The sequence below is a fragment of the Micromys minutus genome (genome assembly GCF_963924665.1).
Source record: "Micromys minutus genome assembly, chromosome: 27".
NCBI classification, from domain to species: Eukaryota; Metazoa; Chordata; class Mammalia; order Rodentia; family Muridae; genus Micromys; species Micromys minutus.
Genome location: NC_137962.1, coordinates 24671997 through 24696276, shown reverse-complemented (window position 1 = coordinate 24696276; position 24280 = coordinate 24671997). Strand labels below are relative to the sequence as shown.

Below are 24280 nucleotides of genomic sequence, written 5' to 3'. Positions count from 1 at the left end.
GTTCCCTTTCATTTTAGCTGGGGAATGTGTTCTTTTTGAAAATGAGTTTATGAGTGTAATATCAAAGGTTTTATTTTTTCCATGCAATGCTTTAGGGGAGGGACCGGCGTTTATGGGTGCCTTTCGATTTTCTCTACTGTTCTCTGTGTCTTAGCACTGTGCCTGTTAAAGTGTTTACTGCGTGTGAGAAGGGCGCTGGGGGAGTGATGGCTTCCACATTTGCCACAAGGGAGTCAGCCCTAAACCTGAGGGGTCAAGAAAACTCCGTCAGCATTAAGCAAACACATCACACTGAGTGGAAACATTTCCCTTGCTTGGCTACAGCTGTGCTGAGCTGATCCGGGGCTCTGGGAACGAGCAGAGTCAACCTGAGAGGGAACCAATGGTGGCCATCAGCTTAGTCACTTAGCAAAAGTTTTAGTTCTAAACCTTACTTTTGCCTGTCCGAGTGGAAACTTAACACAATCTTACTTGAACAGTTCATTCTCTCTCTCTCTCCCTCTCTCCCTCCCTCCCTCTCTCTCCCTCCCTCCCTCCCTCCCTCCCTCTCTCCCTCTCTCCCTCTCTCCCTCCCTCCCTCTCTCACTCTCTCTCCCTCCCTCCCTCCCTCCCTCCCTCCCTCCCTCCCTCTCTCCCTCCCTCCCTCCCTCTCTCCCTCCCTCCCTCCCTCCCTCTCTCCCTCTCTCTCTCTCTCTCCCTCTCTCCCCCTCTCTCTCCCTCCCTCCCTCCCTCCCTCTCTCTCCCTCTCTCCCTCTCTCCCTCTCTCCCTCTCTCCCTCTCTCTCTCTCTCTCCCTCTCTCTCTCTCCCTCTCTCTCTCTCTCTCTCTCTCTCTCTCTCTCTCTCTCTCTCTCTCCTCTCTCTCCCCCACCTCTCTCCTGCAATGGAAAATAATTTAGCAACTTGGACATAAACACTTATTATTTTTAAAAAAAGAAAATCTAGTAAATTCCTTTAGTTAAAAAAAACAAAGCCCTGCAGATGTAAAGCTCATTAGCCCCACCCGGATAGCCCAGTTGTTTCTGCAGGATTCTTTACGGACATCTCGATCTCGCCGTATTATTAGCTGCTGCCAGTGTGAATGAACATTATAAACAGGAAAATAAGAAGTTCATCTCAGAGTTATAAGCAATAATGTGACACAGCACCATTTATTAAAAACACATGTAGGTCCTCTAAATGGTCTTAGGAGGCCAACATTCGGAGGGCAGACAAGTCACAGGCAGTATATTCTATCCTTGATCTGAACCACACTGATCTTTCAAGCCAAGTGATATTTTCCCCCCAATATAAACATAGGGCTTGAAGCCCGGAGGGAAGAGCATCACTTACTTATTTCTCAGTCCTTCACACCCAGTGCCTCTGTAGAGGGCACTGGGTGTGAAGGACTGAGAAATAATGAGAGAAAACACAACCTTCTTAAAATAATCACTGGGGCTCTTGGAAAGATGACGAGCTCTATTAAACCACCCGGTCCTTCTTTTTCCCTATTTATGAAACTGGCCCAAACGTTTATGGGTTAGAGACTCTTAAAACACTGCTATAAAATAAATACACAGCACTGCCACGTATGCCCCACATGCCTGAGCATCCCTATGTGAGACTTTGGTGACTGTTTCCACACACCTGAACTACAGCATTAGCAACCTGCTGAAGTAAACCAATATCAAGGTGAAGCAGGTGAACTCCAGTGTGAGACCTCTTCGATAAACGAAGGTGTCACTGTGATGGGGTTTAAGTATCTGGGTTTAAACATCATCTTCTCCAGACATCTTTGCCTGCCACCCTGCCACTCCCCCCCCCCAGACTCTGGTGATAAATGGTGCCTGGGTTTGCACAAGTTTCCAATCGCCCCATATAGAGGACCACCTTGAAGGAGCGAGGAAAAGGTTTAGTCATGGTTCCTATTTCTCTATTCAAATTCAATACATTCTAGTTAAATCGACAATTAATAGGTCACCGCCAAAATAGCAGTGTATTGGTCCTGGTTAATACACAATCCCCACAGTTGATAATGGGCCCTGTGTATTCAGCAAGTCCCTATATACACTCAGCTCAGCCACTAAAATCCCCTTTCAGGTGGACAGGGCTATATGGGAAGATGAGCTAGAATGAGTCTATAAAAGTCAGCTCCATTCACTGTTTTATTTTTCAGCCAAGGGCTTTAAATGGCGTCCAGAAACTCACTTGGAATGTGAAGCAGGGGAAAAGACTGACACACGGAGCCTGGCTTTATGACCACACAAAAGGACAAATGACCCTTGCCCAAGCCCTCTCACTGCGAAATGGTCCCTAAAGTTCATCTGCGGAGTGAAAAATTGTGGTGAGGTCGCGTGTGGATGAGTCCGGCAAAAGTGAGGATTGGTCACGGGTCTGTCGCCCATTGTAGCCGCATCCCAGCCGTGAAAGGGGCTCTGTGGGAAAGTATCGGCCTCCTAAAGAGAAGCTCAGAAGCCTGCAGCTCATTAAACAGCAACATTTGTGCCTCTCTTGTCCGGAGCCATTCTGTGGGGAAACTGCTCTCCTGAAACTTTCATAAAACACATGGACACATACAGAGCCATGGGGGCTGAAAACTGCCATGAGGCTGTGACATGGGACTCACCCTTCTCCACTGTCACCTGGCGTGGCTGTATACCTGTCCATGTGCATTCTCGTGGCCCCACTGACTCTCTGGCTCATCCTCTGCCTGTAGGTTTTACCCACACACTAAGACACCTGTATGCCTGAGAGAGCGTGGGCACCACGTGCTCCGTTCAGCCTCTCCTCTTCTTTCCCGGACACAGATGAATTTGGCTTTTATAACGTTTAGAGACCCATGCCCTGAAAACATTTACCACCTTTTATCATCCCGAGTTTCTAATTATTTTTCTAGACCTGTGACTTTCTTGGGTCATTTTAAGCCAAAAGGAAATACCACACAGCGCTCTACTCCTACTAACGGAGTGTGGCTAAAGCGTCTTCAGAAAGTCCCCTCTGAGATTGGTGATATCAAATGGAAAACAAGCCCTTGCCTTGGAGTGTCAGCTGCTCCGGAAAACCAGCGCACAATCGCCCACTGTGCCTAGGTCTGATAATCTCTGGAAACCTCCTGAATACGGTCGCTGTGATTTTTAGTGAGGAATTAGCTCCTTGCCGCTGCACTGCCAATTAGCTTCCCTGAGCACATTAAATCCTGCTGCTTTGGTTTACAGAATAAGGAAGGCATTGCTGATGAAGCATTAAAACTTACTTGAAAAAGCTGTGGGGGAGGCTGGGCGCCTGCAGGACCCACGGCAGCAAGCAGAGTAGAAAGTCCCGGCGCTCAGAAGAAAGGGTTTGGAAGGCACTGCAGAGAAAGCATTGATCTCATTGGTTAACTGTTTCTTTTACACAATATTCAAAACTCCAAGCTTCCCCCAAGGCCCCTGCTGAAGGCCCTCCATTGCCGAGCCTTCCTCGGTTCTAACTCTTTACCGAAATTAAAGTCATTTTAAAGTGTCAAAGCTCTGGCCAGGTACTTTCCTCGGCTTTTGGAAGATGTGGTGGAAAAGACTCAAGCCGGTGTGGTTGTAATCACAAGTAATGAATGGTGACTGTGCTTTTTATACAAGACACACGAGGGTAATAGTAAGCAAGCGACATCTGCAGTGATGGGCCCGTCCTCCGCATCTGTCCTGGCCAACATGGCAGCTTCTGGCCAGAGGTGACTGCCAAGCTCAAGTGTGGCTAGCTTGAGTAGGTACCACATCCTCAGACCAAATAGGTCTTGAGTAGGTACTACATCTTAAGACCAAAGAGACTTTAAGAGACTCTTATGGCGAAGGATTACAATGTCGGATGGCATGGTTGTAAACATCCCACTGACCAGGAAACAATTTAAATGCCTGGTTGTTCTGGAGAGATTCTATCCGCTTCAGTGTTCACTTCCAGGTTATGTGAAAGATGCGACTAGCTGAATGCTCGGGATGGTCAGAGCGGGTTTACTGAGCAGCTCCGTAATAAAAGCACTGCTTCTGACCCCAGACACTTGTCTTTTGAAAGTATTTCCAAAGTATCGTATTGCCTCCCAAGGTAAATCTAGTCGCCAGAAAGTATGTTTACCCTACAGTCCTCGATTCTGTTCTGCTCTGCCCCCTCAAACACAGGTTCATGAAGCTGTTAAGAGATGCTCATGGGCTCCTGCATGTACGGGAAGGTCACCTAACTGGAGCATCTGAATAATAATGACACTTTTTACTACTATTGTATGTGGTACTGATATCTGACTACACCATCGCAGAGAGGACGATCATTTTACTTAAATACAATTTCAGAAGAATTCTGAACTCCGTTCCTCACTCCATAGAAAACCAGCTCTAAAAACTACCGTCGGTTCTAATAGACTTGTTATTAAGAAGAGTGCCTGGCCCGGTGAAATGCTTTGGCATACCATCTTCTTTAATAATGGGCACCTGCTTTGACCCTGACATACATGACAGTATTACCTGACATACTATAGTCAGATTTTTAATAATTGAATGAAATGAAGAACAGGAAGGGAAGAGAAGACATCAGCCTAGTTCTCTACCCCAGAAGACCCTCACATATGGCATCTTTTGAGACTGGTGGCCTCGAAATCTCAATCTCAACCTGAAAATATTTCTATTATTTTTCTTTTGTGGCGCCATTTTTCCCTTTCTTGATCACACTAGATAATCTTATTCTGACAGGCCTACACACCTATTAAAAACCATGATATTTTCAGACTTGCCAAAAACTAAACCAAAGAGTGTGTAGTTGTTTTAACCAGTGTCTTTAAAAGTTATCATAAAACAAGTAGATTGCCCAAGAAAAATGTTTATGGTATTTGTAGAATCCCAGAGGCCTCAAATTGGAAACTAGTTAAAAACCCAGTGTCTCTCCCCCATCACATAATGTTGAGATGTCAACATTTTTGTGTTTACTTATTTAATATCTGAATTTCTAAAAAAAAAATTAAAGTGTTTTAATGCTGTTTTGAAAATTTGTACCTAAAGCAAAAAGAAGAAAGGACACATTAATCTTGTTTTCCAAAATTAACAAATGAAATAGTGTCATTACTATTATGAATTGACCTAGTGCTGACCATCAACCCATCATAGAAATGATCACTTTATCTGGATTTTACATTTTATACTCTAAGAGTAGTCAATGAAATTATAACAGTGTGGTCATCTAAACTAGATCTGCATAATGTCACCAGCTGACATTCCAGCACAGAGGAGGAAAAAAAAAATCTCACAAGGCCCCACCCCCCAGATGAAGGGCTATGGGCCATGGTCAACTGCTAAGAGAGAGAAAAGCAGTCAGTCAGTCTTCTTGAGGGACGAGCTGCCTGATATGTTGTCCAGTCCCAAGTGGTCAGCCTTAAGCACACATACATATAAGCAACATCAAGGGGACTCAGCATACATGTATCAAGGAGAGGTAGTGAGGTTGGAGATAGTCGGAAGATGTGGGGTGGTTGAGGGCAGAGAACATGAACTGGGAATGAAAATACAGCACCTTTGTATGAAATTTTCAAAAAATATTTAAAGAAGAGTATGATCTTTTTAAGACTACATTTCCATTACTACTAGGATATATAAAGTTGCATCTCTGAGTTTATTTTCAAGCCTTTCTGTTAACTTGTTACCTCTGCAGAATGAGCCTTCTTTGCATAATTAATCATGGCCATTGGGACTTTAGGTTCCTCTTTGTACAGGGTAAGGGTGTGGGGTAATGATTCGACAGTGTTACAATTGCGTATATAAAGTTAAAAACATCTACCATGTTATCTAGATGTATCAAAACTGTGTATGTCCATTTTGGATTTGTTCAAGAATAGCACATAGAAGGCTATACACCAGTGGCACCCAAAACAATGCAAGGTATAAGGTGGACACTGGTCCTATTCTAAGAAAATATTTTCCAGGCTTAGGCTATGGCCGTAACAATAGAAAAATAATGGATTTTTTTAAAGTAGTTTACGTGAAATAAGACACAATCAAATTCCTGTGTGAAAAGTGTGCTTTTGAAAACACATGCTCTGATGTTAAACTAGAAAAGCTCCCATTGAACATACCACGCACTACTGTTTGAAATCTGTAAACAAAGTGGCACCAAAAATCTGTACCGACAGAAATATAATCAGAATGTGCAGTAATCACTCTAATTGGGGCAATAGAAACTGGCTTCCAGGCTGTGACGTGACTAGACTGGCAGTTCTTTTGTGCAGAATGGTTTCACTATTTCTAATCATCTCTTTGACTCACACGTTTAACAGGAGATTAGTCAGCTCCCGATTGCTATACATAAATACACCTTATTTAGGCTGGCTTATGTGGGAAGGACTGTGAAATTCCAATTAAGTGCCCCTTTCTTCACATCTGACAGAAGCCACGAACCAGAGTCTGTGGCAGCGTGAGTGCCGAACAGCCATAGGAAATCAATGTTTGAAACACCCTGAAGCCCTCAAAGTGGACGTGACACTTTTAATATTTGGAAACAACAGACTTTTTTTTTTTTTTTGAAGCTGAGAGTACTAGGCAAACTGAAGGCTGAGGAGAGCAAGTGTTAGGCTGGCCGACATCTGCATCTTTTAAGCCCTTCGCAACTGCTCGGAAGATGCTCTCAAAAAGGCAGGAAAGGGGCAGTTTAAGCCTCAATAAACCTTTCAGACTCCGCCGCCACTGAAGTCTGCATGTGGTTATTTCACCGTTTATCACGGCAGGCTCCCTGCCCAGTAGTTGTAGTGAAGATGTTTGTGGTGTCCTTGTCTTATGCTGGCCCTGGACTGGCCTTGAATTTAGAACATTCTCTCTGCGTTCACCGACACCAGACTTCAAAGCAGCAGACATCTGAAACGTGACCGACTTCTTTCAAAAAAAAAGTTAAACATGGGCAAGATAAACCGTGTAGGTTTTCGAGCAATGATTGATTATCAGTAGGGGGGGGGGGGTAGGGACACCCCGGTTACTGCACAAGAGGTGGGATCTGGAAAGTTAAACTATTCCTGGACAGAGCAACAAATAGCTTTAGGTCAGGTTGTCCCACAGCCCTGTTTTGGCCTACCAATAGGACGTTTGCAATTCCACACCACACTGACAAATCTAACATCCCGATTCTATGGGGCACTTATGTTATAAACAAAACAAGTTAAACATGTTGGAGCTAAGCTGGGCTCTCTCTGCATCCAAAAAGCTGAAGTTAAATGTTTGCACACAAAACTCATGGGCCTTCCATACTTTTTAATGGAGTATCCTACTCACTTGGAGAAACAAATTCCCAATGCCAACTGCTTAGAACTTCAGCTAAGTGCTGATAGCAGATTTAATGTTGAAGTGGCCCTTTAAAACAAGTACGGTGAGTTTTAATGTACATTAAGTACTAGGCTTCATCCGTTAGTGTCCCCACAGTCAGAGACAGCTATAAGCCCACTGCAAAAGAATAACTTTCAAACTTTTATTGTCTAAAATTATTTTTAATTGTTTTTTTTTTAATTTTCATTCTTCTTTACGGATGGAGTAGCGTCAGTAAAGGCAGTAGTAACCATGTGAATCTTAGCCATGTAAAAGCAGCTCCTTTAAGAGGTGGTACCTACTATCAGCTATTAGAAAGAATGACTTTATGAAATTCCCAGGAAAGTGGACGCATCTAAAGAATATCATCCTGAGTGAGGTAACCCAGTCACAGAAGAACAGACATAATATGCAGTCACTGGTAATTGGATATTAGCCCCAGAAAGGTCTAAATAACCCAAGAAACAACTCACAGGCCATATGAAGCTCAAAATAAATAAATAAATAAATAAATAAACAAAGGCCAAAAAGTGAAATCCTGAAAGCCCCAGTCCTTCTTAGGAAAAAAAAATAAGTGTATAGCACCCTCTCAGAGTGTGGTATACCTGGACCTTAAATCATTAATAATTCAAGAGCTAATATAGCCTTGTGGTAATTTTTGGTATTCAAAAATCATTATGTTTAGTCTATACACACCAAAATTCTCTGTTTCCATGTTATGTTCTGTCCTACATGTACTTTGTGTTTATGGTAACTAGTAAGATTCCAATGCATACTATCAAACCTTTAAAAGAATTTAGTACTGACAAAAATATATTCATATAGTGCTATGCCAAAACGTTTTTAAAAATCTGTGCATGTGTCTCTCTTTTTTAAATAAAGTTGTAAGAAAAAAAAAAAAGAGGTGGTACTAACTGAGATGAGATGCTCTCGTGGAGAGAGGACAAAGCTCACCAGTGAGATCTTGGTAATGAGTAAATCTCGGGAACACATCACGATCTGTGTGGTTTGCACAGCACACTTGAGAGGAAGAGGGGGAAACTCACTTCCTAAGCCTAATGTAAGATCAACCAAACAAAAACTTGTACAAAGAGCATAATGAGAAATTAATAATATTAACGTTCTTTATGACATTCCTTCAAGAGCCAGGTCTTCGGGCTCTGGGAATGAAAAGAAATCTAACTGCAATGTCAAAATAGCACACAGCTGAAGTGACTGTCTAGGTTAGGGTGGACCCAAAGACAAAGCTTTACAGAGGAGCAAGCCTCTGGCTAGAGCCATGAGACCTAAGAACTCTCCATTGTCTAACGAGACTTCGAGTTCTCACACGGTCAGCTTGGAGCAATGCGCTGGTGTGATCCAGTTGCAAACTCCACTTTCATTCAGCAAGGAAACACATTCTGTGTGTTTCCGTCCGTCCCTTTACCTTTCCATCCTCAGGATGCAGGAGAAGGAGCATTTGGGGCATGGCTTCAAATATTGGACAGACAGACAATAACAGATCTCCATGTGTTCAAACAGCTCATGAGAAGCTGATTCTGGGGGGAAAATGCTACTCCTTAGACTCTGACCTTGAAATCCACTGCAAACAGAAAGTGCATTCTATCAAGCTCCACGGTCCGCACTGTCTGCCAGGACCACAAAGACAAAAGGGAGCTTCCCATTCATTGAAGAATTAGCCTTTTTTAAATGAACTTACAGACCTGAATCTCCTAGTTGAAGAACAAAGGAGTTGGTGTAAATCTCCCAGTACACCAAATTGCTTTGTTCTATCAAGCCTTATGCATTCCCCATGTAGACAAAGGTTAAGAATTTCGTACTGTTTCTCCAACCAATGGTTCTCAGCCCTAAAGTCACATTAGATATCATCCAGATATTACAACACACACACACACACACACACACACACACACACACGCAAAATGCTGATGCCTAGGCTTCATACCAACTAGGTTAAATCAGACTTCCTACTTAAGAGGCCCCTTTATAACACTGGTTCAAAAACTTCACAAGTAGTTATAGTGTCTAGCCAGAATGGCAACCCTGAAAAGAATACAAAACAAGGCCCAGTACCTGGTAGGTCTCAATTGATGGCGTGAATGAAGGGAGATACTGGGCCAGCACAGGAAAAGAAACAGTACAGCCCAGACCTCTGCTGAAATATTTAAGCCGGCAGCTAGACAAAGAGACTGGATACCTGTGATCTCTGCATTCTGATATATACAAATGGGGTGAGGGGAGCCAATGAACTATAATCAGGAAGGCCTGGCTAAGGGTGTCTCTAGGCATGAAAAACATCCTTGGATGTTTGAAGATCATTTGGAAAGTACTCAAAAGGATGAAGGAAGAGAAGGGTATTCTAGCTAGGAAAGGCCACATGTGCAAAGGGATGGGGTGTGGGGCAGGTTAAGGACAGCTGTCCAGCTGCGGGGACCAGGTCAAAGGAAGGAACAAAACATAGCTAAGAACAGTTCAGTGTAGCTACCGAGGCAAAGGCCTTAATCTGGTGACACAACACTATGGCAACAGGTACCAATAAGCAAATATTTAAACACCTGCACCAACGTCATGATCCAAGACCAACAAGTAGATAGCCTGGCTTCCCCTCATGCTTCGAGTACACTAGATCCTTATGGGCCAGACCACAGAAGTCTGTGGTCACTGACTGCCGTCTCTCCAAGCATGGTCCATTACATTGCTCCAAGAAAATGAGCTGGATTTGAGACCGTGTCTTTTTCTTTATATTATAAAGTATGTGGCACAGAGGATACTATAAAGCAATGGCATCTGTAGCCCCCAGAACATCGCTTCTGTGAAATCTCCCCGAATTTCAACCATTTAACACTCTGTGATCAATTCCTATGCAGGTCCACCCAGAAGCTGGCTCCAGCAGGGCTTGTGAGGTCCTTTTTTGGCCAATTGTAAATAGCAACAGTGATCTGAAAAGCTCCCTACTACGGAGAAGTGCAGTGTGTTCCTCTCCGGAACAGTGACTGGTCTTGGTGACTTTCTCAATCAAGAGGTTGGCAGGGCCACATCTTAGAACCACCAAGGCATGTTGAGTTTCGTTAGAGACTCCAGAATGTCCAATGTCCACGAAACCACGTGGTCTTGTTTTCTGAACTCTCCCATTTAGAGCCCAGAAACCATGTAATAAAAAGGTCAAGACATTAAAGAATCAAACTTGGGATGACAAGCTCCAGCTGACCACCCAGTCACCAGCCAACATCAAACCACCAGCTCATGTGGCGACACTGTGGGCATGCATCCCACAGAACCTGGACATCCAGCCACAGTCTCAGGACATCCCAAGTAAGAACCACTCAGCTGAGCTCAGTCAGCCCATCAAAGAAAGGGGAATTAATACATTGGGTTTGTTTTGTTTTTTGTTTTTTCTGATCTGCAAAATGTTGATGTGGATTCTTACAGTATTTTAGCTATGATAAAATAGAGGAAACGCCTTTTTCCTGTCTCTTACCAAGGGGCTTTTGAGATATATGCTTGAAAGGTAAACGCTGCTAACCTCTGTTCTCATGTTGCAATGAGGCCTCTAGAGCCATTCGGCACTATGCAATCGGTAACAGGAAGTACTTGGATCTAGACCTTAAAATTATGGTAGGTTGCTTAAGAGTCAGACGTCGATATGATACTTCAATATCTCCCCAACTTGCCATGTGTGCTTTGGATGAAGGGTTGGCAAATTTCCAGGGGCCAGAAAGTACACATTTTGGGCATTTCATATCAGGACACATCTACACCCACTGGGTTTTGATCTATAGTGCAGAGCACCTATAGAAAATATGGAAATACACAGTATGATTCTGCCCCTCCTGTCAGAGGGTCAGAGGGTCTTTCGGACTTCAGGCTCAGTGTGACTACGGAGTTGAGGAATGTGACTCGACTATGTTTGGGGTAGTCTATTAGAGATCTGCCGGCAGTCACAGTTTTAAACACATCATTCACTCTACTTCCAACACTTAGAATGAACAAAATTAAGGGTGCCAAGAATGCCTGCAAACATAACGGAAAACCCAAAGTCTTGCCCTCTTGCGGCTCTGTTTAAACAAGAAAGTTATTAAATATTCAGCAATATCCACGAAAAGGATCAAACTTCTTGGCTTCTTTTCCTCTTTCCCTTCCTCCTTTCCTTTTCCTAGATGCTAATGGTTCTAGAAGAGAGGTCTGAAACTTCACGGCAGCTTTTTGATCTTTGACTTCAGAAAGAATTTAGTGCCTGGAAGTTTACTGTTCACATAACTCGCACAAACACACCCCTGATACATTCGCGACTAATAGCCAGTTGACAAAAACGAATATTCCCATTAAAAAGGAAATGAGTTATGGTAACCTTGTATAAAGTGACGAATGGCTCAGCGTTGCCAAGTTAAGTACCGACTGGAGGCTAAAGAGAATGAAAGATGGAGATTCCATTAAAAGTGGAAACATTACTGAAATTAAAATAAAGTGCTTTGGAATAAAATATACAAGGGCCCAGTGAGCGTGTTATATATTAAGGCGAAAACCCAATTTCTTACTCGGATCGTATAAAACAGAAGAATGATCTAATGAAGCCTTAAATGAGGATTATAACAAGCATTCTTAGATAAAAATGATATTGTTTCCCTTTATGGTTTGCCTTTTTACTCCTGGCAAATGCCAGGTGCGTTTGAATGAAAACTTATTCATACTGACGTTAAAAAGTTGTATACTTTGTTACATGTATACATAGGCCTGGGCTGGAGAGTATGAGTCAGAGAAAACGTTAGGAGTGGTGAATCAATGATTTTGGAGGAGGAGATGAAGAAGAGTTACCTGTGCACCCAGGCACGGCCGAGCACACCTTTAATCTCAGCACTTCGGAGGCTGGGGCAGAAGAGGCAGAAGTTCAAAGATATAAATTTGTATAAAACAGAAATCATTCCAAGCCAGCATAGGTTATGTGGTGAGCTCCAAGTTCAAAAATCCAAATTCCTAAGACGGAGTCGGAAGTTATAGGCAATGCCCGCCACACAAATCTGACCATTAAGTGGTGAACTGTAGAGTAAATGAACTACTACCCAGTTAAAAAGAGGGACACGTTCGCCTAAAGAGCTTAAGAAAAGTGTCCCTTGTGTGCTTTTGTTACCAAAGAAGCGGAAAGCATTTCAATACACAGTGACTAAGCAGACCTTACGCATGGACAGCGGTCCTTTACTGACAAGTTGCCATCATTTCTACAATCCTCTTAGAGTGTACAGAGATGCTTTCTGGTGAGAACAAGAGCAGGAAGGAGGCAGTCACTGAGGAGGGAGGCAGTGGGATCTGACACAAACAGTTAAAGAGGAGGAGGTGACACCTAGCTCCTCAGGTCACACAGAGCTCCAGTAAAATCCCAGCAGCGGAGGAAACATAAAATCACCCTGGATTATCTCAATTTACCCAGAACATACCACATCCCTATCTGGTACGGCCTCAGCCCTCCTGAATTCTGTTTAAATTCTACGTGATATCCATGCAAGCCCTTGTACCTCTTAACCCCTGAAGTCACTGAAGTAGGAACTACAACTTGTCTGAGTCACTGACTCCTGCTGTGTTACAAAACAGCAGTGGCTTCCATACAAGTTTTTCTGGTCAGAGTAAAGAAGTCCGTGCTCGATGATGGGAGGCAAGAGCAGGCGCGGTGGCTGAAGGCAACTATAACAAAACCATGCACTATTCCAAAGCACATGCTATTTTATAGGGAGGGTGGCTCTCTCCGTCAGCACTGAAGGGCCTGGTAATGCTAGCCAGGATATTCTTACCGTTTCTTGAATCTAAAGAGGTTGTTTATCCTGACATTTTGCTCAGAATTTTTTTCAGGAGCCATGTAAGTCACACTTATATGAACCACAAAGACGTGCTGAGCAGGTTGCAAAACTATGCAGGTATACTAAGAATTTGGTTCTGTGGCTCCCAGCAAACGTTGGCAGAGGGAATGACCAGACCAAATTGCAGCTGATGGCCAGCAGCTCATGCTGTGTCCCGCACTCTTGTGACCCTGGTTCTGGTTAGCGATTGTTAATACTCCTGGTTCCAAGGTTTCTGTTCACCAAAAGCTGGGGGGGGGGGGGGTCGTTGCCAGTAAACGTGACAAGTCGTGGACAGAATCCGGTTTTAAAGACTTCTGAACCATTTCTCACCAAGCGCCTAAAATGCTTTTACAGCCACAGCCTCGGTGTATCTCAAGGAAGGGAACGTAAAATGTCATTCATAATGCAAGGCTTACGTGCAATAGGCAAGGCAGAGTTAAGAATTCATGGGGTGACAATCTCCAGATGAATGACAGGAAAAAAAGCCACCAATCTTGCTTTTTCTGGACTCCACAATACAACACATAAATTAAGACAACTTGGAGAACGATTAACTCACTCATCCAGGGTAAAAAATGCCTTCTAATCCTTTCAGATACACAAATGGATTTAATGACTAGTAAAGTACCTTTGTATCCAATGCTTCCCAAAACATTTTAAGCAAATGTCATTAAAATGTCAAGTTACCTGTTACACTTAATTGGGAAAAAATCTTTGGCACAACCACCCACAGGAAATCCACACCACGTTCTCTGTAACTAAGAGAGCCTCATTTTTTTTTCTTTTGTAAATTTCAAGACCTCTCTTTACGTATAAAAGACGTGAACATTCTAAGATACACAGTATTTTCCGGATAACAAGTTTTGGGGGGAGGGTTGTGTCTTTCATGGTTAGAGTTTCACCTACAAAGCCTTCTGACTCCCACTAATAGACTGTGATGGGTTGGATACATTTTTCTTTCACATAAAGAGCAGAAGTGACTGTTCGTTACCTGCTGCCCATACGTGTGTCTCCCCGGAACCTTCAGAGAGGCCCTTTGGTGTTGCCAGTGTTAAACCACAAAAATTGCATGCTGTTTAGAGCCTCTTCTCCCAAAAGTATTGGAACTTGTTGATTCTCAGGGACTAACCAGGAACGCTCTGCTTTCACGCCTGCCCTGTGGAGCTGCAACCCCGTTCTCAGCTACACACCCTTTTCCTGTTTATTCCTTTGGTTGGACTCCCCATGAGGTCTTAATATTCCTCTAAGTTTCCCACAGGCGATGCAAGACCTGGACGAGGTCACAAACTGCAGACTGGGGCGGTTTTTGTTTGGTTGGGGTTTTTTTGTTTGTCTGTAGTTTGTTTCCTCTTTTAGGAGTCCATACACATTTAGAGTGGCACTTAGGCCACGAACAAAATTAGCAAGTGAAATAATTTTATTCTGGAAAACAATTGCCATGCCAACGGCTACCTCCTGGCCTACTATGAGGAGGAGAGAAGCTAGAGCCATTGTGCAGATGATTGGTAGTGGAGAGCACCGACCGCTGACAAAGTCGTTGCTCCTTCAGTGACTGTGCCAATGGACCAAAACAGAGGTGGACACATCACAGACCTCAAGCTTTGCCCAGGGAATGAGAGCCATAGGAGGCAACCAAATCATTGAGGTGAGGCTACAGTGGAACAGATCATTCACTTTGGACAGTGTGCTCTGTAGAAAGCAACTGTTGTGATTTCCCACCAGTTTGTTGAGAGAGGTCAACAAACTGTGGTCCGAAAAGCAAACGGTAGGATGCTCGCCTGCTACCCACAAGGCGCCAGTTCCATCTCCGACACTGACCAAAACCGAACTAACCAAACAAAAGAACACGACCAGTAGTAATTCCTCACTCGCTGTTTCTAAAAGAGATCTATTCTTTGGAAGAGGGGAAGAGCTCTTCTAAGGAGCCTACAGAACGTCAGCCACAGGCTGGGGTTGTTTGATTGCTCAGTGTGTTTGAGACTGAGAAGTCAGCCCCCAGCTGAGGGAGGGAGACCAGCCACACCCCCTCACCTGATCGCTGGCTGCTGACCCCTCCTTAAAGCATCAGTTTACAGATTAAGAACAACTAGATGAAAGAGTACCCTTACTTAGTAAAACCCGGACAGCACCATTTAAAAGAGAAGCCATGTTCAGAAAAGAGTACTCTCTTCTAGATTATAAAGATAAATGGGTATAATATATATATATATTATTGGAAACTTCAAAAAGTGGGTTCTTTCTTCACAAAAAAAAAAGTGTATTTTGAAAGAAAAGTTTGCTTGTTTCAAATTAAAATTAACCTAGAAGAAGACGAAATAAATGGATGTGTTCCAGTCAATGAGAACTTAATAAAACGTGGTAAAACATACGTGAAAACTCTTGTGGGGTATTCCAGATTATACCCTCTTTATTACTTTTAAAAAACGCACTTGTTTTGCATTTTGATACTGGAGTAAGTACACCCGAATTTATATGTTCTTGTAAATGAATGTTGAAAACCCTTTCTCCAGTAATTACAATAGAGTGGAATGGGTGTGTATATGAAATTACCTGGTGAGTTACTGAGCTCTCCATGTTCATTTACACTTAGTATGACCACTGAAAATCAACCGAGGCTACCATTAAGCAGTTTTACAAGCCTGGAAGCCAATCAGCAGAGACCTAAGAGTTCTTTCAAAATAACGTCTATGAACACAATTCCAAACCGTCAAATCACGCAAACCACCAAATTGCCTTGAACTGTTATTTGTACGACGCGATTGACTTATCCTTGGTCACGTGACCCTATCATCTCACAGGTTTCTGACTTCATAATATCTCAAAAAGAGCAGTGTTCCCGTTGTCCGGGCGTATGAACATGTCCAACGCCCATAGACAGCTTGCCTAAACCGGAGCCTGCTCTTCTCCCAGGGTGCAAATGATTTTCCCAGCAATTTAGGCTTTACACTCTGTGAGTGAGGCCGGTGTTTATAATTTCATTTGTTCCATTCTGTTAGTGGCTATTTCAAGTGAAAGGCCAGGACAGGTTCTAAACACACTAAATTCTATAAAGCCATTAGTAATAAATTTGATCTGGCAGTTTGCTGGGACAATGGAAACTGCTGAAAGGCGTGTTAGTCATTCCGGACAAACCCACTGGGATTAAAAGAATGAGTTAAGATCGTCTAAGGGCGCAGTAAGGAAAAAGAAAAAAGAAAAAAGAAAAGAAAAGAAAAGAAAGAAAACCAGTTGGATCTCAGTTTCCCAATTGCCTGGTGACTTTGTTAATGGCTGGTTTCAGCTTTACCTTTATTTAACTCAATTGCCCAAAGCCTTCCTCCCAATTATACCAGTTAGATTTTCTTCAGTAAGTATATAAATAAATCGATAAATTCCTGTTTATATGTGAACTTCCTAATTGAGTTATCAACTTAACATTTACCAGCTAGCTCAACAGTATGCAAGCATAGGCCTTGATAACTTTACACCTCGGGAGATCCAAACTGCGAAAATAAGGAAAATCCAAAGTTTGTGCAACTCTTTTTCAAACCACCAGACCCCTATCAAGGCAGCGCCGTTCTCCGGGGGCCCGCAAAGCCCGCACCACCGCCCTGACCGCAACTTTTCCAGAAAAGCGAAGCCAACTTTGGGGACAGGAGAAATGTCAAATCCCTGAGCTTACCCGCTGTGATCAAACTGCTCAGGTAGCCCAGACAACCTGTTGAGGGAGGACCCCAGGAAGGAGGAGGGTGGGATGGGGTGAAGAGAAAAGGGATCAGAACTGGACCCCAGTTCAGCCCGCTGCACTGGGCCACCCAGGCGAGCACTCATGCGGCGAAGGGCTCACAGGTGGGAACTGGGCTTGCCGCTGAGGCTGGCAACAGGGCACTGGGGTGTCACCTGGAACCAAGGCTTCCCTGGGCTGAGGTTCCCAACCTACCCCACCCCCGCCCCCGACTCAGGTTCTCCTGGGCTGATGCTCTCCTGGGCTGAATCTCCCCTAGACTGAGGTTCTTGAGGCGTCCCTGGACTGAAGTTCCTTTGGTTCAGTGCTCCTCTGAACTGAGGCTCCCCTTGGTCCAGGCTCTCCAGAGCCGAGGCTCTCTGGAGCCGAGGTTCCCCTCGACCAAAGCTCACCTGGGGCTGAGGGCTGGAAGGCACTGTCCCGCTCCCCCGGAGCCCGGCCAGGGGGCATCTGGAAGGCCCAGCGCGCACCAAAGGGTCCGGCCGGGCACAGCTTTAGCGGCACTGGGCTGGCAGGCAGCGGCCGCAGCTGCGGACACTCCGGACCCGGCGCTGGGCGCGGGGGCGGGGGCGCGTGCGTGGGCCCGGCCCCTGCGCGCAGCAAGTTCTCGATCAGAAAACTCTTGCCCAGACTGCCAAAGCCGGGCGCAGGGAGGCCGAGGAGTGCCGAGGACGCCACCACATCCCAGTAGGCTCCCGCCTGGGCGGCCACAGCGCTGGGCAGCATGGTGCGCGCCCGCTGCCCTGGGAGCCGTAGGAGCGAGTGTGCGCGGGGACAGGGACAGGGCGCCAGCAGGATCCGGGCTGCGGGGTGCGTCCTTGGCCCTCAGCGGCGCCTCTGGCAGCCTCCTGGAACAGTCTGCAGATCCGGATTGGGTTTTCACGGCCGGGATGGAAGGTGTGTCCGGCCCATCCATTCATGTCATCCTGCCCACAAAGTGACAGATGCGGCCAACAATGAGGGCAATGAGAGTCCGGGCTCTGGCGAGGGGAGGGGACTCTTGCTGAGGAGGTGGGCGTGGAGGGGACGGGAAAGGGGCGCTACCACTCTGCCTGCTGAGCCTCGACCCTGCTGCTGGAGCCCCAGGCCCTCTGGTATATACTCCAAGGGACAAGAACTCTGTCGCTGAAGCTTGGTTGTCATCATCGGGGAGAATCAAAAAACGTTGACATTAGTAACCAGTGAAAACTCTTTTGCAGGTTCTATGGGTGCCTCTGTTTTAAGAAGAAAGGAAATGTGTTTTTCTTGGATTTCTTTTTGCAAAAAATCTGTTTTCATCTCAGCTTTTGTAAGATCCGTTTAAAGGATTCTGGAGAGAAGTAGCCTTCTAGACCTGCAGTCTAGAAGAGATGATGTAATCAGTTTTGATCTAAAGAAACAGAGCTTGGGGCTGAAGAGGTGGCTCAGTGGTTAACTATGCTTGCCTCTCTTAACAGAGGACCTGCGTTCGGTTCCCAGCACCCCAGTCACCACCTTCTGTAACTCCAGTTTCAGGGGATTAGATGTCCTCTTCTGGCCTCCACAGGCACCTACAACACAAGTGTGCATGCCCACAATGAGATCTCTCTCTCTCTCTCCCTCCCTCTGCCCCCCCTCTCTTTCCCTCATGGATCTTATTCCCTACCTAATGCCAGTGGGAGACTGGGTAGACAAAATGCATGTGGGGGGGTGGGGGAGTAGAAGGAAGGAGGGAGGAGAGAAGGGGAGAAGTCGGGCCTTTAACTACAAGGCTTTAAAATTTTCTCATTTTGGAAACTATCAATGGAGTGTTAAAACTGTGATTCCAATTAACACTTACTCTCCTTCCCTAATTTAGACAGATTTATTTAGGATAAGACTTCATTAGAGTTTCTGCAAAGTTTGGAGTCAAATGTATAGTTCTACTCCTTGCCCTAAAAATAATTTGGGGCTTGGATTCAACTTACTTAAATACCTCCTTTGAGTTGCCAGGTTAGAAAGCCAATTTCCCCTGTTACAATTTCATCTTTTGGGGACCATCAAGATGGTTTGGTGGATAAAGAGAGTTGCCACCAAGCCTGATGACCTAAGTTTGATCTCTGGAACCCATGTGGTTTGAGAGAGCTGATTTCCAAACTTCGTCCTCTGGCTTCTATACGAGTGCTATGAAGCGCAGAAACACACACGCATTTGCGTGCGCTCGAACACACACACACACACACACACACACTCACACACACACACCCCACAAGCACAATTTGTTGCTATTGTTTGGATTCATCTTTTGGTGAGTTGGTTACTTTACACTTTACTGACACCAAATAAATATACTTATTATAAAGAACGCTTCTCAAAGATCACCTCTGATAGCCAAATCCATGAAGTTACCATTGCTTTCTAATACAATAGACAAGCTTATCACGATGAGAGCTGAGCAAAATTATTTGCAAGGCTGATAAATATATCATCCATACACATTCACTTCCCAGTTCTAGGAATATGTAGAAAAGATCTAGCCCTTTCCCTGTAGGGAACTCTCAGCCTGGTGATGGTAGAAAGGCAGTGTCTATGTGAGGATTTCACACTTGAGGGGCCATGTGAGGCAGAGCCTTCTGGAAGTCTTCCCAGAACCGAGTCTCCGAAATAACTTCCGTAATATCCGAAGGGAACACGTGTGGCTGGAGCTATTGAGATGAATGGTGGAAGCAATTAGAGAGTTGCTGTCATTCCCACGTGCCATCTTCCATCTCTTCCCCGCGGCGTGCTAACATATGCTTTACCCATGTTGGCTCATCTACAATATCTCACACACATGACCACTGGGGCGGACCGTTGCAGAGCCCAGTGTTTCCGGAGCAGTACAGAGACTGTACTGAGGCTGAGCTAAGTCCCAAGCAAGGAGTCTACAGCTGTGCTCTTAACCGTTTCGTTTGATTGTGTCCCTGTTCATGAGCCTGGGTGCCGTGCTGGATTGTCACCTATATCTTTGTGCAATCGAGGATGAAAAACGAGCCTCCCTTTTTCGTGAGTGGACAAAAACAAGAAAGATCTGAATCAATACTGACTATACAGCCAGTGTGCTCACCACTGTTGGAGAAATCTAGAGACAAGATGTTAGGGGATTTAATAGAATTGGTGCCAAGAATAAAAAAAATTAGCATAGACCAATGTTGCAAAAGTTATGTCTATGATGGAAGCTCTGCACTAGGGTCAGGTGCCTGCTCCCCAAAGGATATTCAGTAGCCTCTGGAGATTTAGGGGACTGACAGAACTCATGACAGGGATGTCTCCTGAAGTTGTGTAAATAGAGGTGAGGATTCTGCTAGGCTCCTACGGTGTCTGGGCTAGCTTCCGCAGCACAGGATTGTCTGTCCTGACAATCGTTGGAGTCACAGAGAAGTCAGCTTGATTATGGAAGACAACGAGATTGACAAGGTTGCATCTGCTTTCTTGGTTTGACAACTCTCTTGATGCATAGGCACCTGCAGGATGGGGTTAAGTTTTACATTGGGAAGTGGATCTAAAATGCAGAGGGAGATGTTCTGGTGTCTGCGAAGTCTCCTTGGGTGAATACATGGTAATAAAAGAAATCAAGAAGGAAATGCCAGAGAATGCCAACATTTGAAGAGACAGATATCCAAAAGGACATTATGAGCAAGCCTGAAAAGCAGCAAGAACTTGAAGGCAGAAATTCTTACAGTGCAAACAAAGCTGTGAAAACTCTGCCTTCATGAATAGATGAATACTCTATGAAAACACTAGAGACTTCGAGTTCTCTCTATACACCCCCTGCCCTCACTTGGCTGTTCTGTCCAGGATGGCACAAGAAGGCTTTGGAAAGATGCTAGAACCTTGATATTCGTCCTCTGTAGCCTCCAGCACTCTGAGAAATATATTTCTTTATAAATTACCCAACGTGCTGTCCTGTTGTAAAATAAAATTCAAATAGACTAAGTCGGAAAGTAAGAGACAATAATAGGGATGTTTCAGCAGCAAACGATGGGAGGTCTTGGTTAGGAAGGATCAGATGACCAGTGCTTTCCTTTATCAAAAAGACCACCAGACATGGTGCATCTATCTCCCTTACAGGGTGGATGGTGTCTGATGAAATCCAGGTAGACATGTTTTTTTTTTTTTTTTTTTTTTTTTTTTTTGCTGTGCTCTTGTCTACTTTAGATGTAGAGATCTAGCTAAGAACCACCAAGGGTCCTAGAGAATGCTGATGCCAAAGCCAGAATTAGCCAAGACCTCCATGTTTACAGAAGACCAATAAACAACAGCTATACCTGAAGATCAGGGCCTTCAGGACCTTGATTAAAAATAAGTCTGAATAGTGCTGTCAAGACTCAGGGATCACTCTCCAAAGTATATACTTGACTACTCTAATATGCTGACCCAGAAATCACACACACACACACACACACACACATACACACACACAAACACACACAAAGACCAGCTTGATCCTTAAAGGCTTAAGCAGGAGATTTTCAAGAGGAAGAGAGAACTTTGCTGGGGGTTAAAGAAGGGAATAAAGGGGTAAGCAGATATGGAGGCGAAAACAGGAGAAAAGCTTAAAGGAATGTTGCATCGTTGTCTTCCAGGGAGACGCAAATAAATGTCTACTCACCCCAGGAAGGGAACCACCAACATCCCAAAGAATGGTTCCAGCTAAGCACAGCTAGGTGAACCAATGAGTTTACTTGGGTTACTTTCAGAAGTGTGGATGAGAAGTTACTTATAGGAACATGAGCGGCTGTAGGGAAGTCTGTCTTTTTGCCAACAACTGTTAACTGTTTATATAGTCTCAAGGAAGAGATGGGGCTCAGCCCTACTTGTGAGACACTTGGTAGGACCACCTCGTGAGCCCCCTGTCTTCTTGCCTTCTGCATCCATGAACCCTTTGTCCTCTCCATGAGGAAATGTGAGTCCAATCTTGTGAGGATTTTGCATGTGTAATCAAAGCTGCTGATTCTGGGAAGGCAATGGACATGCAATGGCCTGACATAGGGAGTTCTGGGGCAGGAAGAAGAAACAAGCATCTGTGATGGGGGGAGAGAGATTATTCTGAGGGGAGCTGAAGAGTGGCAGAAATGGGATGCTTGGATGAGCAAGGTCCTTGTCCTCAAAGGCTAAGAGAAGAATGCAGTGTCCAGAGTTCAATCGGGACAATGTAAATCGAGGAGGAGCCAACATATCTTGTCCTTTCATGAGACAATATGGGGAAGCATAGAAGAATTCCAAGAGGTTTGCTCTTGCCCTGCAGCTACTATCACTTTGGCACACAAGCTGTGGAGAGGAGAGGACCTTTTCTGAGAGCTGGGCTTTGAAGCCACCTGATGTTTCCTCTACACAGTGGGTGGGTTTCCTTGACAGTCCAAATCAACACAGTTTATTTTTTATCCATTCTCCACTGTTGAAAATCTGGGCCCAGTTACATGATCTGTTTTCCTCACCAAGATGAGAGGCGGAGTCTTGGAAAGGCACTTGGGAGCCTCCTCTTCCTCTCTTGGATTCCTGTGCTTCCTGGTTGAAGGAGACAAGAGAAGAGCTGACTTATCTCCAGATCCCAACTGACGATAGCTGCTTGAGTCAGCAGCACATCCCAGAGCAACAGATCCAACCAATGGACCAGAACTCATGGGAGAGAACACGTGATTGTTGCTTTAAACCAGGAAGTGCGGGGTGGGCCATCACTCAAATTGTACAGAACACTCGGTAGTAGACTACGCCTTCTTTGGGATCTCTTTCATTTTGCTGATGAAGCATTCATCCCTCACCCATAAAGCTGTTGCACTCACTGTGTTTTGCTTTTTAAAATCTTGCTCAATGATGCCACTGTCAGTTGGATCAAATCACAGTCCCAGTTAACACAAAGCTTAACATGAGGTTATTTGTTGAGGGTAAAGGCAAGGGAACAGAGTCAGTGTGGCTGAGAGCAGGGAGAGGCTAAGGCTTGAGGACATGAGTTTGCAATTTTGTTTTCTTCTTCTTTTTTTTTTTTTTTTTTTACAGTGAGCCGATAATTATTATCTTATCTGTTGTGAAAGAACCTACAAGTTGAAGAAGGAATGATAAGCTATCGATACAGAGTTAGTTCTTCTAGCAAGCTGCATTTTTCAAAGGGACCTAGATAACACCTTATGGCACTGATGACATGGGTCTTAGGGTGTAGACTGGGGAGGAGACATAAGAGAGACAACACATCTTAGGGAGTCAGAGACTAGTGGTATCAGTGGGACACACACCTTGTGTATCAGAAACACCATCATAAGAATGATTATTAAATAAATGGTTACGATCACCGAGAGGTAAGGTTGTCAAAGCCTGTAGCTAGGGGCTCGTCAGCACAAGGTAGAAGAATCTTCTAATGTTGCTGTTGTCTCTTTACAGGGACAAGTTATACGATGCTCTTTTAAATATTTTTGTTTTTAATCCATAGATTTGCACTGTGTCCAACCTTGGCAGAGAAGCTTCTTACTGTTAGGCAAAGGTCAGTGCAGAGACACATAACTGATGTAAATGCTGAGACTCAGTAACTGCGAGTACCACGGAACATCTGTATAGACACTCTCCATCCCAACCCCCAGACTCCACAGAACAGCTGTATAGACACTCTCCATCCCAACCCCCAGACTCCACAGAATAGCTGTATAGACACTCTCCATCCCAACCCCCAGACTCCACAGAACAGCTGTATAGACACTCTCCATCCCAACCCTCAGACTCCACCGAACAGCTGTATAGACACTCTCCATCCCAACCCCCAGACTCCACAGAACAGCTGTATAGACACTCTCCATCCCAACCCCCAGACTCCACAGAATAGCTGTATAGACACTCTCCATCCCAACCCCCAGACTCCACAGAACAGCTGTATAGACACTCTCCATCCCAACCCCCAGACTCCACCGAACATCTGTATAGACACTCTCCATCCCAACCCCAGACTCCACAGAACAGCTGTATAGACACTCTCCATCCCAACCCCCAGACTCCACAGAACAGCTGTATAGACACTCTCCATCCCAACCCCCAGACTCCACAGAACAGCTGTATAGACACTCTCCATCCCAACCCCCAGACTCCACAGAATAGCTGTATAGACACTCTCCATCCCAACCCCCAGACTCAGAGAGTATCATGGAAGTGGGATGTCAGTGGTGGTGGATGTGTCTGAGAAATGGAACTCACAGCCACTGTGGTTCTCTGCACAAGATCAAACCAATTAAGAATTCCAGCATGGGGTTGAGAGGTACTCCCAAAGCCCCACTCCTGGTTGAAGAGCTATATGCAGTCGTTGGCTACTATGGGAAGAAGAGTCACTTTTCTTTAAGGAGTGGCAATATCGGGCTATCAGTGTCCCATTGAATACCTCCAGTGCCATAGGCAAATGTGAAACATTTATTGGACTCTGAGTTTCTTTTGAAGAAGAAGAAGAAGAAGAAGAAGAAGAAGAAGAAGAAGAAGAAGAAGAAGAAGAAGAAGAAGA

At 44.7% G+C, this 24280-nt stretch overlaps 1 protein-coding gene across 1 annotated transcript in view; it reads right to left on the bottom strand.

Moving 5' to 3' along the window:
• DBX2 (developing brain homeobox 2) overlaps positions 1-17746 on the bottom strand; it is a gene marked incomplete at its 5' end in the record, with an annotated part of 30845 nt that extends 13099 nt beyond the window's left edge. The window contains 3 exon segments of the mRNA XM_080939623.1: positions 3231-3326; positions 17223-17583; positions 17585-17746. Of these exon segments, the coding sequence (XP_080795749.1) occupies positions 3231-3326; positions 17223-17583; positions 17585-17746 (619 nt within the window).
• Between the last annotated feature and the right edge of the window lie 6534 nt (positions 17747-24280).